Source organism: Hemitrygon akajei, chromosome 6 (genome assembly GCF_048418815.1).
Source record: "Hemitrygon akajei chromosome 6, sHemAka1.3, whole genome shotgun sequence".
Lineage (NCBI taxonomy): Eukaryota > Metazoa > Chordata > Chondrichthyes > Myliobatiformes > Dasyatidae > Hemitrygon > Hemitrygon akajei.
The window spans coordinates 45,476,718-45,494,158 of record NC_133129.1 but is presented as its reverse complement, the minus strand read 5'-3'; the positions used below and the strand labels follow the sequence as shown (position 1 = coordinate 45,494,158).

The window sequence follows — 17,441 nt, the reverse complement described above, 5'->3', positions numbered from 1 at the left end:
TTCATGTTTTATTGTTTTACACATTGAATCACAGTGGATTTAATTTGGCTTTTTTTGACACTGATCAACAGAAAAAGACTCATGTCAAAGTGAAAACAGGTCTCTACAAAGTGATCTCAGTTAATCACAAGTATAAAACACAAAAATAATTGTTTGCGTAAGTATTCACCCCCTCTAAAATGACACACCAAATAATCACTGGTGCAGCCAATTGGTTTTAGAAGTCATATAATTAGTTAAACGGAGATCACTGTGTGCAGTGAAGGTGTTTCAACTGACTGTAGTAAAAATACAACTGTATCTGGAAGGTCCAACTGCTGGTGAGTCAGTATCCTGGCAAAAACTACAACATGAAGACAAAAGAACACTCCAAGCCTCTCTGTAAAAAGGTTATTGAAAAGCACAAATTAGGAGATGGAAGCAAGAAAATTTCCAAGTTACTGAATATCCCTTGGACTACAGTTAAGTCAGTCATCAAGAAATGGAAAGAATACGGCACAACTGTTTATCAGAATCAGGTTTATTATCACCGGCATGTGTCGTCAAATTTGTTAACTTAGCAGCAGCAGTTCAAAGCAGTGCATAATATAGAAGAAAAAAAAGTAAATAAATAAGTAAACCAATCACAATATATGTACATCGAATAAATTAAAAATCATGCAAAAACAGAAATAATGTATATTAAAAAAAGTGAGGTAGTGTTCATGGGTTCAAAGTCTACTTAGGAATCGGATGGCAGAGGGGAAGAAGCTGTTCCTGAATCACTGAGTGTGTGCCTTTAGGCTTCTGTACCTCCTACCTGATGGTAACAGTGAGAAAAGGGCATGCCTGGGTGCTGGAGGTCCTTAATAATGAACGCTGCCTTTCTGAGACACCGCTCCCTAAAGATGTCCTGGGTACTTTGTAGGCTAGTGCCCAAGATGGAGCTAACTAAATTTATAACCCTCTGCAGCTTCTTTCGGTCCAGTGCAGTAGCCCCTCCATACCAGACAGTGATGCAGCCTGTCACAATGCTCTCCATGGTACACCTATAGAAGTTTTTGAGTGTATTTGTTGACATACCAAATCTCTTTAAACTCCTAATGAAGTATAGTTGCTGTCTTCCCTTCTTTAAAACTGCATCGATATGTTGGGACCAAGTTAGGTCCTTAGAGATCTTGACACCCAGGAACTTGAAACTGCTCACTCTCTCCACTTCTGATCCCTCTATGAGGATTGGTATGTGTTCCTTTGTCTTACCCTTCCTGAAGTCCACAATCAGCTCTTTCCTCTGACATTGAGTGCCAGGTTGTTGCTGCAACACCACCAGTTGGGCATATCTCACTCCTGCACACCCTCTCGTCAACATCTGAGATTCTACCAACGACGGTTGTATCATCAGCAGATTTATAGATGGTGTTTGAGCAATGCCTAGTCACACAGTCATGGGTATAGAGAGAGTAGAGCAGTGGGCTAGGCACGGACCCCTGAGGTACACCAGTGTTGATCGTCAGTGAGGAGGAGATATTATCACCAATCTGCACAGATTGTGGTCTTCGGTTAGGAAGTTGAAAATCCAATTGCAGAGGGGGTTTTGAAGGCCCAGGTTCTGTAGCTTATCGATCAGGACAGTGAGAATGATGGTGTTAAATGCTGAGTCGATGAACAGCATCCTGACGTCGATGTTTGTTTTGTCCAGGTGGTCTAAGGCTGTGCGAAAAGCCATTGAGATTGCGTCTGCTGTTGATCTATTGTGGCGATAGGCAAATAGCAGTGGGTCCAGGTCCTTGCTGAGGCAGGAGTTCAGTCTAGTCATAACCAACCTCTCAAAGCATTTCATCACTGTCAATGTGAGTGCTACTGGGCGATAATCATTAAGGCAGCTCACATTATTCTTCTTAGGCACTGGTATAATTGTCGCATTTTTGAAGCAAGTGGGAACTTCCGCCCATAGCAGTGAGAGGTTGAAAACGTCCTTGAATATTCCTGCCAGCTGGCTGGCACAAGTTTTTAGAGCCTTACCAGGTACTCTGTCGGGACCTTCTGCCTTGCGAGGGTTTCCCCTCTTTAAAGACAGCCTATCAGCCTTTGAGACAGGGATCACAGGGTCACCAGGTGCAGCAGGGATCTTCACAGCTGCAGTTATATTCTTCCTTTCAAAGTGGGCATAGAAGGCATTGAGTTCACCTGGTAGTAAAGCATCACTGCCATTCATGCTATTGGGTTTCACTTTGTAGGAAGTAATGTCTTGCAAAACCTGCCAGAGTATATCTTCCTAGAGCAGGCTCTCCTCAAAAACTGAGGGACTGTGCAAGAAGGGGACTAGTGAGGAAAGCTACCAAGAGGCCTATGATAACTTGGAGGAGATACAAGCTTCAATGGCTGAGATGGGAGAGACTGTACATACAACAACTGTTGCCCAGGTGCTTCACCAGTCACAGCTTTATGGGAGAGAGGCTAAGTGAAAGCCATTGTTGAAAAGACTCACATGAAATCTCGGCTAGAGTTTGGCAGAAGGCATGTGGGAGACTCTGAAGTCAGCTGGAAGAAGGTTCTATGGTCTGATGAAACCAAAATTGAGATTTTAGGCCATCAGACTAAACTCTGTTTTGGTGTAAGCCAAACACTGCACATCATCAAAGACACCATTCCTGCTGTGAAGTGAAGCATGGTGGTGGCTGCATCATGCTTTGCTGCAGCAGGCCCTGGAAGGCTTGTGAAGACAGAGGGTAAAATGAATGCAGCAAAATACAGGGAAATCCTGGGGGAAAACCTGATGCAGTCTGCAAGAGAACTGTGACTTTGGAGATGATTTATTTTCCACCAAGACAATGACCCCAAGCATAAAGCCAAAGCTACACAGGAATGACTTAAAAACAACAAAGTTAATGTTCTGGAATGGCCAAGTCAGAATCCAGACCTCAATCTAATTGAGAATTTGTGGCAGGGCTTGAAAAGGGCTGTTCGCTCATGATCCCCATGCAATCTGACAGAACTTGAGCAGATTTGTAAAAAAGAATGGGGAAAAATTGCAGTGTCCAGATGTGCAAAGCTAAGAGAGACCTATCCACACAGACTCAAGGCTGTAATTGCTGCCAAAAGTACATCTACTGAAGGGGGTGAGTAATTATGCAATCAATTATAATTTTATAAACTGCTCTCAAGTTGCTCCTCAGCCCCCAATGCTCCAGAGAAAACAATCATGTTTATAGCTAATTCTCTAATCCAAACTATATCCTGATGAATCTCTCTGTACACCTTCAGAAGCCTCCACTCATCCTTCCTTGAATGCTGCACCCAGAAGTACATAATATTCCAAATGTGATCTAACCAAAGTACCCTACAGCTGTAGCATTGGTCATTCTCTCCGATGCCTGAAGTTTTTTTGTTTGATAGTATTCTGCCAAAGCTCCTTGGGCACTTTGCTGCACTAATGGAAGTCATTTCTATTACAAAGATCTTTCCAATTAATTTTCTGATTTGAATTGGCTACCCAATTGAAGAGAAGGAAGATCTTATTCCACTTTTCTAAATTTCTACCACTGGGACAAAACACATTAAATTCTTGATCCATTGGCAAGGGGGGGTTCATGGAAACAGACCAAGGTTAGTTGCATGGGGATGAACACACACACACATACATGGGGGAGCCTACACCGAGGCACCTGATTTGAAATGTGGTTGGCATAGTAATGAAGGGCCAAAGGACCTGCCCCTGTGCCATATGACTTACTCTCTCTTGAGCATAGGGTGAACTCAGGTACAGTTCTCCTTGCCTACTTCCTCCTCCTCACCTCTCACTCACTACCCACCTTCCAGCTCCAATCACAAACACGAGAAAGTCTGCAGACTCTGGAAATCCAAAGCAACATGCTCAAGATTCAGCAGGTCAGGCAGCATCTATGGAAATGAATAGAAAGCTGGTGTATCGGGCCGAGACCTTCCTTAGGCTCCAATAACCGTTTCTTTCACCTGAGTATCCCTGGCATTTTCCTATTTTTAATTGGAAACCTTGGCCTTGACCCTGCCTTGTGCAGCTGGATCCTGGACTTCCTGTCAGATCACCAGCAGGCTGTAAGAGTGGGCTCCCTCACCTCCACCCCTCTGACTCTCAACACAGGAGCCCCTCAGGGCTTTGTACTAAATCCCTTCCTTTCCTCACTGTAGACCCATAACTGTGTCACCACCTACATCTCCAATCTGCTAATTAAATTTGCTGACGACACTACATTGATTGGCCTAATCTCAAATAATAACGAGGTGGCCTACAGGGAAGAAGTCATCTCTCTGACACAGTGGTGTCAAGAAAACAACCTCTCCCTCAATGTCGCAAAAACAAAGGAGCTGGTTGTGGATTACAGGAGGAATGGAGACAGGCTAAGCCCTATTGACATAGAAACATAGAAAACCTACAGCACAATACAGGCCCTTTGCCCCACTACCTTAGAAATTACTAGGCTTACCCATAGCCCTCTATTTTTCTAGGCTCCATGTACTGTACCTATCCCAAAGTCTCTTAAAAAACTCTATTGTATCCGCCTCCACCACCGTTGCCGGCAGCCCATTCCACGCACTCACCACTCTCTGAGTAAAGAACTTACCCCTGACATCTCCTTTGTACCTACTCCTCAGCACCTTAAACCTATTGACATCAATGGATCTGGGGTTGAGAGGCTAAATAGCTTCAAGTTCCTCGACATCCACATCACCGAGGATCCAGCTGTGTGGTGAAAAAGGCACAACAGCACCTCTTTCACCTCAGACGGTTGAAGAGGTTTGGTATGGGCCCCCAAATCCTAAGAACTTTCTACAGGGGCACAATTGAGAGCATCCTGACTGGCTGCATCACTGCCTGGCATGGGAACCATACCTCAATCGCAGGACTCTGCAGAGAGTGGTATGGACAGTCTAGCCCATCTGTAGTTGTGAACTTCCCATGATTGAGGGCATTTACGAAGACAGGTGTGTAAAAAAGGGCCGTAGGATCATTGGGGATCCGAGTCACCCCAGCCACAAACTGCTACCCTCCGAGAAGCGGTACCGCAGCATAAAAGCCAAAACCAACAGGCTCCGAAACAGCTTCTTTCACCAGGCCATCAGACTGATGAACTCACGCTGATTTGAGTGTACTCTGTTACATTGACTGTTCTATTTATTATAAATCACTATGATTGCACATTTAGACAGAGACGTAACGTAAAGATTTTAACTCCTCATTTATGTGAAGGATGTAAGAAATGAAGTCACTTTAATTCAAATTGTCAGTTATTGCATTATGCACAAGGACGGTGAGGTGCAACGGAAGAGATTGCACGCAGCAGCGGGAGGGAGGGACGTAGATTCGGATAATAGGTAGAACGTGAATCATGGATAAATTTTACAAGAGAGTGAGAGCATTTGCTGCGTTGCCCACCTCCCGGGCACTAGGACCCAGCGGGAGACGGCCCGACCGGCGTGACGCGTCACGTGAGTGCTGGTCACGCGACACCGCGGTGGTTTAAAGCGGGACCGAGCGGCGGGCGCTGGCGGAGGATGGGGTTCGTTCGGTCGGTGCTGGCGGTGGCGGCGGCCTTGCTGCAGTTCGCCTGCGCCGGGGTGTGGCAGCCACAGGAGGGCCCGGCGTATGAGCCCCGGCTGCCGGCCGATTCGCAATCCCCGTACGGCTCCCTGTGGCCGTTGCCGCAGAAAGTGGCCATCTCTCCCGAGGTGTACCGGCTGAGCGAGGTCACTTTCCAGATCGTTCACTCGACCCAGTCCACTGCCTCGGTCGGCTGCTCCATCCTGGACAACGCCTTCCGCAGGTACTACGGCTACATCTTCGGCAGCAGCCAGCGGGAGGCAACCGGCGGCCGCGACGCCGAGGATCTGCCCCAGTTGCAGGTCACTATCACCTCCAGCGACCCTGAGTGCTACAAGTATCCGAGCATCTCTTCCAACGAGGCCTGTGAGTAGAGTGGAAAGGCGTAGGATTTAAAAGGTGGCGGGAGGGGAAGAAGGATGGCTAGACTGATAGAAGAGAGTGGACTGTAGGAGGAAGGTGAGATGAAAGAAGATGGAATGGGGAATAAAAAAGAAATATTTCTACTCGAGGGAGAAATTGATATTCATGCCATCAGGTTGGAGGCTACCCAGATGTAATATAAGGTGTTACTTCTCTACCCTGAGGGTGGCCTCATTCTTGCACAAGAGGAGGCCATGGTCTGACATGTCAGAATGGGAATTAATTAAAATGTTTGGCCACTGGGAAATTCCACTTTTGGTGGATGGAGTAGAGGTGCTTGATGGAAGTGGTTCCCCCAATTTACTGTAGGTTTTTGCACATAAAGCAATGTCAGGTGTTTTATGCTCAAGAAAAACTAATAACTCATTTATTGTAATCCAAACACTGAACAAAGTGAGTGCAGGTGTCCCCTGCTTTATGAATGTTTGCTTTATGCTGCTTTGCTTTTACAAAGGACCTACATTAGTAACCTGTTTTTGCATTGCAAAGAGGATTTTTCACTTTTATGAAAAAAATTTCCCATATAAATTAATGGTTCTTTGCTTTATGCCATTTTGGCTTAACAAAGGGTTCATAGGAATGCTGTACTGTTTGTAAAGGGGAATTATATTGTGTCAGACCAGCCTCTTAAAGTGAACCCCCAACTTGATGTTGGTGGCTGTGAATTATGTACTTTTTCCACCAATTACATTACCTGACATGGCCCACCCAGAATTCACTAAGACTGGTATTGTGAGCCTGTTGAGAGCTCTGAGCCACCTGACTTGGGTCCTGTCCTCCATGGATGGAGGAATAGCAGGTGACTGGCTCATCCAGAGCTGTGTCGATGCACTCATGGTTATGTTGTGATGGCAGGTGCATGGTGGCATAATCTTCCATCATGGTGGGCCTGTTTAAGGTGACCTGCTGAAATGCATTTGGGTGTATCCCTCTTACCTATGATAAGTCTTTTCTCTCTGTTCCAAAACACTGAGCAGGCCATCGTAAGGGGATGTGGTACAGATGGAAACAAATGAGGTGGAATGTAGGTCAACAGGAACCCAAGAGTGATCTATGCCATGATGGGAAGTGGGATTAAGTGCAGGGGAATTGAATTTACCAATAAGGGTAGAACAATGTGACTTTACCATATATAGTAGAATTTGTTGTGAATTCTCAATGTGAATTGGGCTTTGACTTGTACAAACCAAGCAAAGGCATTTTGCTCCCGAAACTCCAGCAGTTTCAAAGTGACCGTTGGCTGCCTTGTTAAATAACTCTTGGAATCGTCCTAAAGCATTGAGGTCACCAATGTAGTTTTTAAAAAAAAAAAATAAAACAATGTAAGAAAAAGCATTACTCATCACATCAGACTGGCCTCTTAAAGTGAACCCTGACTCGATGTCTGTGGTGTGAATTATATGTTTCCACCAATTATATTACCCTACATTTCGATGGGCCTCACCAATGTAGAGGAGGCTGCATTGGGAGCATTGGACGCAATAGATGACCCCAGCAGATTCACGAAGCGTCGTCTCACCTGGAGCCACTGTTTGGGGCCCTGAGTGGAGGTAAATGGGCAGGTGTAGCACTTGTGGTGCTTGCAGGATAAGTGCCTGAAGGGAGATTAATGGGGAGAGGTTAATATTGTGAGTAATGTAGTGCACCCTGGGTTGGTAACTGGGCCATAGTCTGAGTTAAATTTACTGATGACCTGGATCAAGCCCTATATGTGGAGTGTCTGGGGGTGGGGATGGGTTCAAGTCCCTTGTCATAGTGTTCAAAGTACAAAGCAAATTTGTTAAAATATAAATGTCACCACAAACTACCATGAGCTTTATTTGAATTGACTTTATTTCGTGCATCCTTCACATACATGAGTAAAAATCTCTACATTGTCGCCATCTAAATGTGCAATCATAGTAATTTATAATAAATAGAACAGTCAGTGTAATATAGAGTGCGTTCAAATCAGCATGAGTTCATCAGTCTGATGGCCTGGTTGAGAAAGCTGTCCCGGAGCCTGTTGGTCCTGGCTTTTATACTGCAGTACAGTTTCCTGGATGGTAGCAGCTGGAATAGATTATGGTTGGGGATGGCTTGGGTCCCCAATGATCCTACTGGCCCTTTTTACACACCTGTCCTTGTAAATGTCCTGAATCATGGGAAGTTCACAACTACAGATGCACTGGGCCGTCTGCACCACTCTCTGCAGAATCCTGTGATTAAGGGAGGTACAGTTCCCATACCAGGCATGTAGGCAGTCAGGATACTCTCATTGTGCCCCTGTAGAACATTCTAAGGATTTGGGGGCCCATACCAGATACACAGATATTCACAGTAGAACAAAGAAATACAATAAAATTAATAAAAATCGTCACACAAAGACTGACAAGCATCCAAAATGCAAAAGAAAACATGGGAAATACAAAAAAAGCTAATAATAATGCTGAAGACATGAGTTGTAGAGCCTTTGAGCGTGAAGGCATCGGTTGTGGAATAATAATGGCTGGTTCAGGAGTTTGATTGTTGAAGGGTAATAACTATTCCTGAATATGGTGGTTTGAGGCCTAAGGGTCCTGTATTCCTTCCTGATGGTAGTGGTGAGGAACAGCAGAGCCTGGGTGGTTGGATCCTTGACTGCTTTCTTCTGGCAACACTTGTAGATTTGCTCAGTGGTGGGGAGGACTTTACCTGTGAATGTATGGGCTGTGTTCGCCACCTTTTGTAGGATAGAAACGACATGGAAATCAACTTTATGTAGTAAATGATAAGTCATGGGTTTTTAAAAAAAAGATGGGTGGTGGGTAGAAATAATGAGCTTATAGGAGGAAGGGATGTTAGAAAGATTAAATTTGTGCATCACACTATTTCTGGATGTCTAAGTGTGTGACAGCCATCTACTTTTTGAAGTAATATTGGGGGAAATTGTTTTTCTTTGGTGTTTTAAGTCCCCAAAGGCCGTTAATAAATCTGAAGGAAGGAGTTATCAGACTTTTGTGTTGAAAGTTTGCTGACAGCAAGTTATCAGAATGAAATGGGAAGTAGTGTTTGCCTGTTCTATGACTAATCATTTATTGCAAAACCCTATTCCTGTTTTGCCATATTACTTGATGTCTTAACTAGGAACTTAGCTACTTTTTACAACAATCTACTGTTGCAATGGGAATTGTCTGAATTAACCTTTAAGGAAAGTATTTCTATTCGGACAGAAGAGAATCATCCAGCTTCATTAATTCTGTTTTTCCAGGGTATTCTCGTGATAATGGGAGTGGGAGGAACTGGCATGAGTTTTATATTGATATCATGGCATCTGAGTGGGTCTGCTTGCTCATGAGCTTTTTGGTCAATATTACCATTGCTGCACATCCACCCATCTGGTCACCATCTTCTCTTCCCCTGCCTTCTACCAAGTTGGAAAACTCAAAAGCCTGAAAGCGTGTACTGCCTAGCTTGTGTTCTGCTGTTAGAACTATTGAATGGCCCCTAGTGCATAAGATGGGCAATGGACTTCACAACTCATCTTGTCATGGCCTTGCACCTTATTTGCATGCATTGCAGTTTCTCTGTAACAAACACCGCACTGTGTTCTGTTACTTTCCCTTGTACTACCTAAATGCATGAGTATAATGATGCATATGCAAAAGTTTTTCATTGTACCTCAATACATGTAACAATAAACCAACTTAATTTATTGCCCTTTTACAATTTGCAGCGATAGAGTAACTGTCCTTTATTTCCACTGTCTTAGATCCATATCTGTGATGTTCATAAAGTAATAAACAGCATTCTTTTGGAGCCCTTAAGATTTTATTTTGTTCGGGTTAAAGGTCTCAGGCCAAAATGTTGACTGTTACTCCCTTCCGTGAATGACTTCTGACCTGCTGAGCTCTTCCAGCACTTGTGTGTTGCTCAGGATTTCCAGCATCCATAGAATCTCTTGTTTAGATGTGTTTTCTTGGTTCGCTAGTTTTGAACACAGTTTAGGCTATTATTTATTGCCCGTCTTAATCGTCTCCTGAATTAGTAATTTGTTTCACAGGATAATATCCATTTTATTGGTGGAATTGGATACAGGTGGAAGAATGCATAAAGTTTTCTTGGAAGTTTTAACAATTAGCTTGTCATAATTGTCTGTTAATGACAGGTTTATTACTTTAAATTTGTATTCTCCACCTTGGTTGGGAGGATGTTGGATTTGAATAATAATCCAGGTCTGTTCCTAATGTGTCTAAATTACAGAACTCTGGGGCAGAAGAAATGGGTTGTATTTAAAGTGATGCATTTCCCTTTCTTTTCCCATTAGATGAGCTTATAGTTGCTCAGCCTGCTGCTACTTTGAAATCAGAAACGGTGTGGGGTGCTCTGCGAGGTAAGAGAATGCCTACAAAATACAAAATTGTCTATTTCTAAACTATATTGTAATTTGCAGACCAGTGCACCTTCTTCCTGTAGGTAAGAGCATGTTTATTGTGATGCCTTGTTTGGTGCAAGCATTTAAAAACAATGTTTAATAAGTTGGCAAATGAAAAGTGTATGCAAATTTTCTGACAATACAAAGGAAGGAAAGGAGATGCTCATGGCTGTTAAAGGTTTATAGACCCAAGTAATTCCCATTTTTCCTCTGCAGTTGTGTTAAGACTAAATACAGGATTATGGATGCCCTCTTGAATATTACAAACTTAGCACACAAATATTGAACACAGTTAACATGGCAAATTTTTTTTAAGGGAGGTGAAGTCTGAGTAGTAATCTTGCTACAATTAAATTGGAGCTTTTGATTCCACACCCAGAATACCATACACCATCTTGTTGCGTCGGGGTGGGTGTAAACTGAGTGTATTAACATTGGTGGGACACCAAGGGAATTGACAATGTGGTATTGAGCAGCAAGTGGGGTAAAAGGTGAATCATTTCTAATTAGAAAAAAAATTAGCAGCCTTAATCAATTTCAGTTGCATAGTAGGTTACAATACTAATGATTTGTATGTTTTGCAGAAACTTACTAATATATTTGGGAGACTGTCTTCGCTTGTATTTAAAGTGGAGATTGATAGGTTCTTGATTAGTTGAGGTTATGGGGGAAAAGGCACAAGAATGGGATTGAGGGATAATAAATCAGCCGTGCTGGAATGGCAGAGCAGAGCAGACCTGATGATCCATTTAGCCCAATTCTGCTCCTATGCGGTCTTGTGCTCTAAGTGCCTTGTTAAGTGCCTGCTTGCTGAAAGTAGTCATTTTGAATAGTTGGCTTGACAAATGAGTATATCTCGTTGGTTAGCCAATGAGAATTCATAATATGAATACTTACAACAAAATACAAGTGATCATGTAATTTTGCCTAACAGATCATGGCCAAAACAAACCAATGCATTAAAGCAAGGCAAACCTATGCAGAAAGCCACCCAGAGGAAATGCTTAGAAAGAAGCCAGCAAATTTGTTATACATCTGATCTCTTGGGAATTTTGTGATGCAAAATATGTGCAAACGATCATAATCCTTGTTCAGTTTTGCATTATCGAAGTTGCATCCATTCAAAACATTAAAATGTTCATAGTTTTATCTGCAAATTAGCACAAAGTCTGAAATATAAATACAAAAGAAAAATGTTGTAGGATAACTACGGTTAATTACAAGTTAATTTGTTCAACAAGCATTTGCATGTGGCTGGAAGACCATGCACCTCACTTGCATTCCTTCAAGCCAGTTTATGATGATGCAAGCTTAGAAAATCATAGCACTTGGGGAATGAAGAGGAGGGATTCAGCCAATAGTAGTCAAGCAATAATGGTTCTCCAAGTATAAATGGGGTGAAAAAATGGCAGATGGAATTTGGACAATTGTAAGATGTTGTACTTTGGGAAGACAAATTAGGGTAAGTATTGCACAGTGAATGGTAGGGCACTGAGGATTGCAGTAGAACATTTTACTGTTTCAACAAACATGACAAATCTGAGTCCAGAAGAATTGTGCCTGTAGATAATTAATATAATTTAATGACAAACTTAATCATATTGACAGATGTTTCCTTTGAAATGCATATTTAGTGGAAGCACTAACTATTGACAACTCAAGGTTTTTACACCTTTTGGGCAAACTAATTCAAACGGATAATCTAAAAACATCTTGGACAGAGACCCAGATGCCCAAGATTAGTGTTATGAAGGCTGACTGAGTATACAAATCTGTTATAGAAAAAGCAAATATGCCCATGACCATGTTTGATATACTAGGTGACAAAACTTGGCCCTTGATCTTTGAGAAGATGCAAAATAGTTCTAGGTGCTTAGTTTGATGTATGCAAATTAGTATAGCCTCGCGTCTTGTGTTTGGCTGTGACAAACACAAACATGAGAACATGTCATGGGCATTATCTGCTTTCGAGCCATATTGAGCAATCAGCCTCTACTGTGGGCCAACACTACTTGCTCTGTAAATGCCTTTTAGTTTCAAAATTAGTTTTGTATTCAAGCAGGTTTATTTTGGAAGACTGTTTCTTGTTTGTATTATGCTATCTATAACCCCTAAAAGTTGTCTCATGTCTAATAATTTCTGGCATTTTTACTGAAGAGCATACATAAAAATTTAGGATCAATAAATGTGCTTTCTAAAGAACATGGTGACAGAGTAAGAAAGGTAGATGAAAGTTTGGATAACAGTTGCCCCCAGTGACACTCTTTCAGCAGTGTACATTCCATATTTTGGTCCAGCAGTAAAGCTTTACGATGAGGAAAACTAGCCTTGACCTTGAAATACTGACCTCCTGCCAAATTTTGATAGTCTCCATCTTTGGATCTGGTGCATCCTTGGCTGAAGAACTTTTATCCAGCCAGTGGACTGGTGTCAATTCTGCTTCAAAAGCCTGCTATTGCCTCTACAAACAGCAGGTTAAAACAGATATCAGATAAGCTGTTTAATGAAAATTCTAGAGGTCAGACAACGTGGTACAGCAGCAATACATTACATCCCGGTTGGGAATTGTCAGTATTTGGCAGAAGTTATGAATGGCAGTATTTGTAGTAATATAGGATTTGAAGGTGAGCAGGTACTGTCCAGTTTGTCACTCAAGCAGATGTAGGTGAAGTGAGTTCTGCCATATTGACGATTTTGCTGCAGTCTTTAGGCTGCCTGTTCCCCATTCTTCACTCAAACCCCCCCCCCCCAAGGTCAATGAGGAGATGATAACTGAGTCTTCAAACTCCATGAACAGATCCTTGGCTGAAGAAATAGTTCCAAATGCTATCTCATTACAGAAAATGGCAAGATGGTTAACTCTAGATCTCATCATGGAGGTATAGTCATCACCTGGCCCAGCTTGCCATTAAGGTGAGACACTGTGGTGCAGCACCCACAGTTGTAGCGTCGGTTTCATCATGCTACGCCTGTTCTGCATTCCCAAGTTTGCTTTTGTCAATTGCATTATAGTTGGTATGACCTCAATATGGGAAGGATGCGGAAGCTTTGTAGAGATTTACCAGAATGCTGCCTGGATTTGAGAACGTCTTATAAATTGAATGAGTTAGGATTTTTCCCTCTGGTGTAAAGGAGGATGTGGGGTTACTTGATAGAGGTATACAAGATGGACTTGGAAAGGGTCTCTGGATATCCACCTGATCCCAGAGTGGAAAGGACTAATGCATAACCTTGAGGGAATGTCAGTTACTTTAAGAGCGAATGCATGGGATGCCTTGGCGGAAGCAGTGGTAGACACAGATATATTAGGGGCATTTGTGTGTGTGCGCGCCCTTGGCTCCTGATGGAGTCATCAGGGCGTCGTCATGACAAGCTTTTTGCATTGATCTTTTTGGTGATTGCTTATCGTATGGTGTGTCTTGGGCATCTGAAACCCGGCAGAGCCCATCCCTCTCCAGGTTTTTTTAAACGAGGTCAAGTTGCTAGCTTGAAACCCAACCCAGGCATGGACGGAGCCTGCCGGATTCAAACTCGGACCTCTCACCCCAAAGTCTAGCGCTGATACCACCATGCCACCAGCCAGGCATCTAAGAATCCCTTAAATAGGCACATGGATAGAAAAATGGAGCACTATGTAAAAGGGAAAGGTTAGATTGATTTTGGGGGACTTTAAAAGTTTGGCACAATGTTGTGGGCCGAAGGGCTTGAAATGTATTGGAATGTATTTAATACTATTACCTTTTTCATAAATTGAAGCAAAATCCATCCCCATATGCTCCAAAAACAGTGAACACCCTTATGCCCAGTATGCATTTGAGTGCCAAGCACTAAAATGAGTTTTTCTGTTCTCTTGACATTATTTCAAAGAGTAGAGGTTATCTACACTGTCTTACTAATTCCTTCAGCCATGAAATTAGTCATTATTTCACATAGCTAGTGTATAAACTGACTGAAGTGACAGTAAACTTCTGAAGTTGTCTTAGCTTTCAAGGCATTTTAGGATGTTCTGAAAGGAATATAGAATCCACAGCATAAAATGTATGTTCTTTCACTCCGGGTTCATTTTCCTACGGGGTTGCAGTAACATAGTGGTGTTTCAAGTGTGGACCTGATGAGCTGAATGACCACCACCTGTGTCATGAGAAATTGTCTGAATGTTAATGTAATACCGAGTGTCAATTAGAAACTAAAATGATGGAAACTTTTCTAAAGAAAGTTGGCTTTGACTATGAAAGTAACTTCATACACGGTCTTTAATTGTGATTAATAGTTGACTGTGACCAAACTGATGGTTTGTATATACCAGAGTTTGTAAAATACTGATTGTGTTTTTCAGGATTGGAGACTTTCAGCCAGTTGGTATATGAAGATGAATACACTACTGTAAGCTTTCAGAAATTTTTCTTTCTTAGAATTATTAGAAGCTTATTGAATTAAAATTCCATAGTTATAACAGAATTATTGTTTGACTATTTTGACATTGAGCTCTGGTAAATCAACTTTGGGATTCTTGCTATGAAGGAACAAGTTTTAAATTGCAGTGTTTTAGGGTTTTTGCCTGGAAGTTTGACTTTAAACCTGCTTTGTTCTTCCAGCATCTCGTTAATAAAACTGAGATTACAGATGCTCCGAGATTTGCTCACAGAGGTGTTTTGCTTGATACATCTCGGCACTATTTGCCTATTAAAGTAATACTTGAAACATTGGTGAGTATTTTAACAAATTGTTTTTTAAAAAAAAGTCAATTGATAATTAGTGTGGGAATGAATTGGAAGATGAAAGTAGTCATTATAAAAGTTTAGTGACATTTTGGTTTTTGATCTAATCTGTCAGAATTTAGCAATTTGATTTTGTCTATTTAAAGCTTATCAATTTTAAAATTGATAGGATGTATAATAAAATTCAGGTGATTTAAACAAAACTAAAACCTAACTCAAAATTGTAGGTATAAAGTTTTGTATCTGCTGACTAAATTATTTTGAACTACAACTATGAGCTGTCCTTTAAGGAATTTGTAGTTCATCACCTTTTAAAATTGTGTGCTTGCACTTAGTTGAACTTAATAATCGTTACTTTTGTAATATTCTGGAGCATGAGCAAGTATGAGCCAGTGGTCTTCACATCTTGCTACAGTGTAGGTTTTTGTCTTTAATGATAATGCATAATATAGAAACAAAGTAGTTCTGAAAGCTATAACTGTTATAACTAGTTTTTGCACCCTTTCAGGATGCCATGTCATTCAATAAGTTCAATGTTTTCCATTGGCATATTGTGGATGATCCATCTTTTCCATACCAAAGTGTCACCTTTCCTGAGCTGAGTGAACAGGTTAGTAAGGAGACATTCCAATATCACTCAATAAATTAACTTTGTGCATATAAGGTAACTTGGGTAACAGTGCAATAACATACAAAAATTGTGGGAAGTTGAAAGTAAATTTGGTGCATTGTGACCTATATCAGTTAAACTTTAAAAGGATTAATAATTGCAATGAACTATTTCTGCAGTATGCAGTTTGATGCTCAAAACTGCATACACCAAATGTAAATTTCATTATTGCACTTTGATTCTACAAAGGTGTAGCAGAAGCACTAACATTTTCAGTTATCACTTAAACTTTTTTAATGGGGGGGAGGGAAGAACCATAATTCTTTGGGATACTATCAATTGCTATGGTGAAATGGCTTAAAGTGTAAACATCAATTTTTTTGATTAAATTATCCTTTTTTAAAAAATATGATAGAACAATTTTTGTTAACTTGTTGGAAATTAACATTGAATCCAAAATTGGCTTTGATGCAACAGTTAATTTGGTTGAATTCCAGGGAATTTAAGAACCAGTTGGCTTGCAAATCTTGGGCTCTTCAAATCTTTCTGGTTTAACCAAACAATTTGTCCTACAAAAAAAGAATAAACCTCCAGGCCTCCAGCCTGTCTTCTATCCAGTATTATCAATGCTTGCCTCAACTGTGCTAGTTCACTATAACTTTAAATTCCTCATTTCAATATCTATCTATCTACACTAAACATTTATAATAGTATGGCCTCCACTGCCTTTTGGGCTAGAGAATTCCAAAGATTCACCACCCCGGGGGAGTGGGGGTAGGAGCTTGTACACCTTGTTTAAAAGTGGCTGGCACCCTTGTAATAATGAACCCTTTGGTAAGTTATCTGCTGCTCAGTGAAGGGTATTGAAGGAACAAGAGTGCAAATGGATTACAACTGAGTTCAATGTGACTAAGTGTTTGAGGATAATGGGATTGGAAATTGAGGAAACAATTTGGGTTGAGTGAATAAGGTCAATCCTGATCTGAAAGATGATATAGAAAACTGGAATGGAATGTACTTGGTTTGTGTGTATTTGGGAGTTGGTACTAACATTGTAAGGACTCATTTCAAATGTAATTATAATCAAGAAAGTCTGCAGATGCTAGAAACCAAATGCATCACAAAATGGTGGAGGAACTTGGCCAATCAGGCAGCCACTATGGAAATGAATAAACAGTCAATGTTTTGGCCCGAGACCCTCCTTCAGGACTGGAGGTGGGGGGGGGGGGGGGTAGAGAGAAGTATCAGAACAAAAAGGTGGGGGGGAGGGGAAAGGGGCTAGCTGGAAGGTGATGAGTGAAGCTGGCTAGGTAGGAAAGGTGAAGGGCTGGAGAAGAGGGAATCTGATAGGAGGGGAGAGTGGACCATAGGAGAAAAGGGAGGGCCCCAGGGAGGAGTAATAGGCAGGTGAAGAGTTAAAGGTCAGAGCAAGGAATGGGGCTGGGAATTTCAGTTACTGGAAGTAGAAATCTGTATTCATACCATAAGGTTGGAGGTTACCAAGGTAGAATACAAGGTGTTGCTCCTCCATCCTGAAGGTGGCCTCCTCTTGCAACAAGGAGACCATGGACTGATCCATTGGAATTGGAATGGGAATTGGCATTAAAATATTTGGCCACCAGGAAGTCCCCCATGTGGTGAATGGTGTGGAAGTGCTCAACAACTCCGTCCCCAATTTACAAGAAGTCTCACTATTGTAGAGGAAGCTGCATCGATGAACCCAGCAGACTCACAGGTGAA

The 17,441-nt window shown here is 41.7% G+C and overlaps 1 protein-coding gene across 2 annotated transcripts in view; it reads left to right on the top strand.

The window, feature by feature from the left end:
* The first annotated feature begins 5,438 nt into the window (after window positions 1–5,438).
* hexb (hexosaminidase B (beta polypeptide)) overlaps window positions 5,439–17,441 on the top strand; it is a 30,805-nt gene continuing 18,802 nt past the window's right edge. Inside the window, exons 1-5 of one of the 2 annotated variants that reach the window (XM_073048297.1) lie at window positions 5,439–5,923; window positions 10,266–10,331; window positions 14,710–14,756; window positions 14,969–15,079; window positions 15,600–15,701. In XM_073048297.1, coding sequence (XP_072904398.1) covers window positions 5,512–5,923; window positions 10,266–10,331; window positions 14,710–14,756; window positions 14,969–15,079; window positions 15,600–15,701 — 738 coding nt within the window. In that variant the 5' untranslated portion in view covers window positions 5,439–5,511. The remainder of the gene's footprint in view (window positions 5,924–10,265; window positions 10,332–14,709; window positions 14,757–14,968; window positions 15,080–15,599; window positions 15,702–17,441) is intronic. The other variant, XM_073048298.1, reaches the window with a different exon arrangement.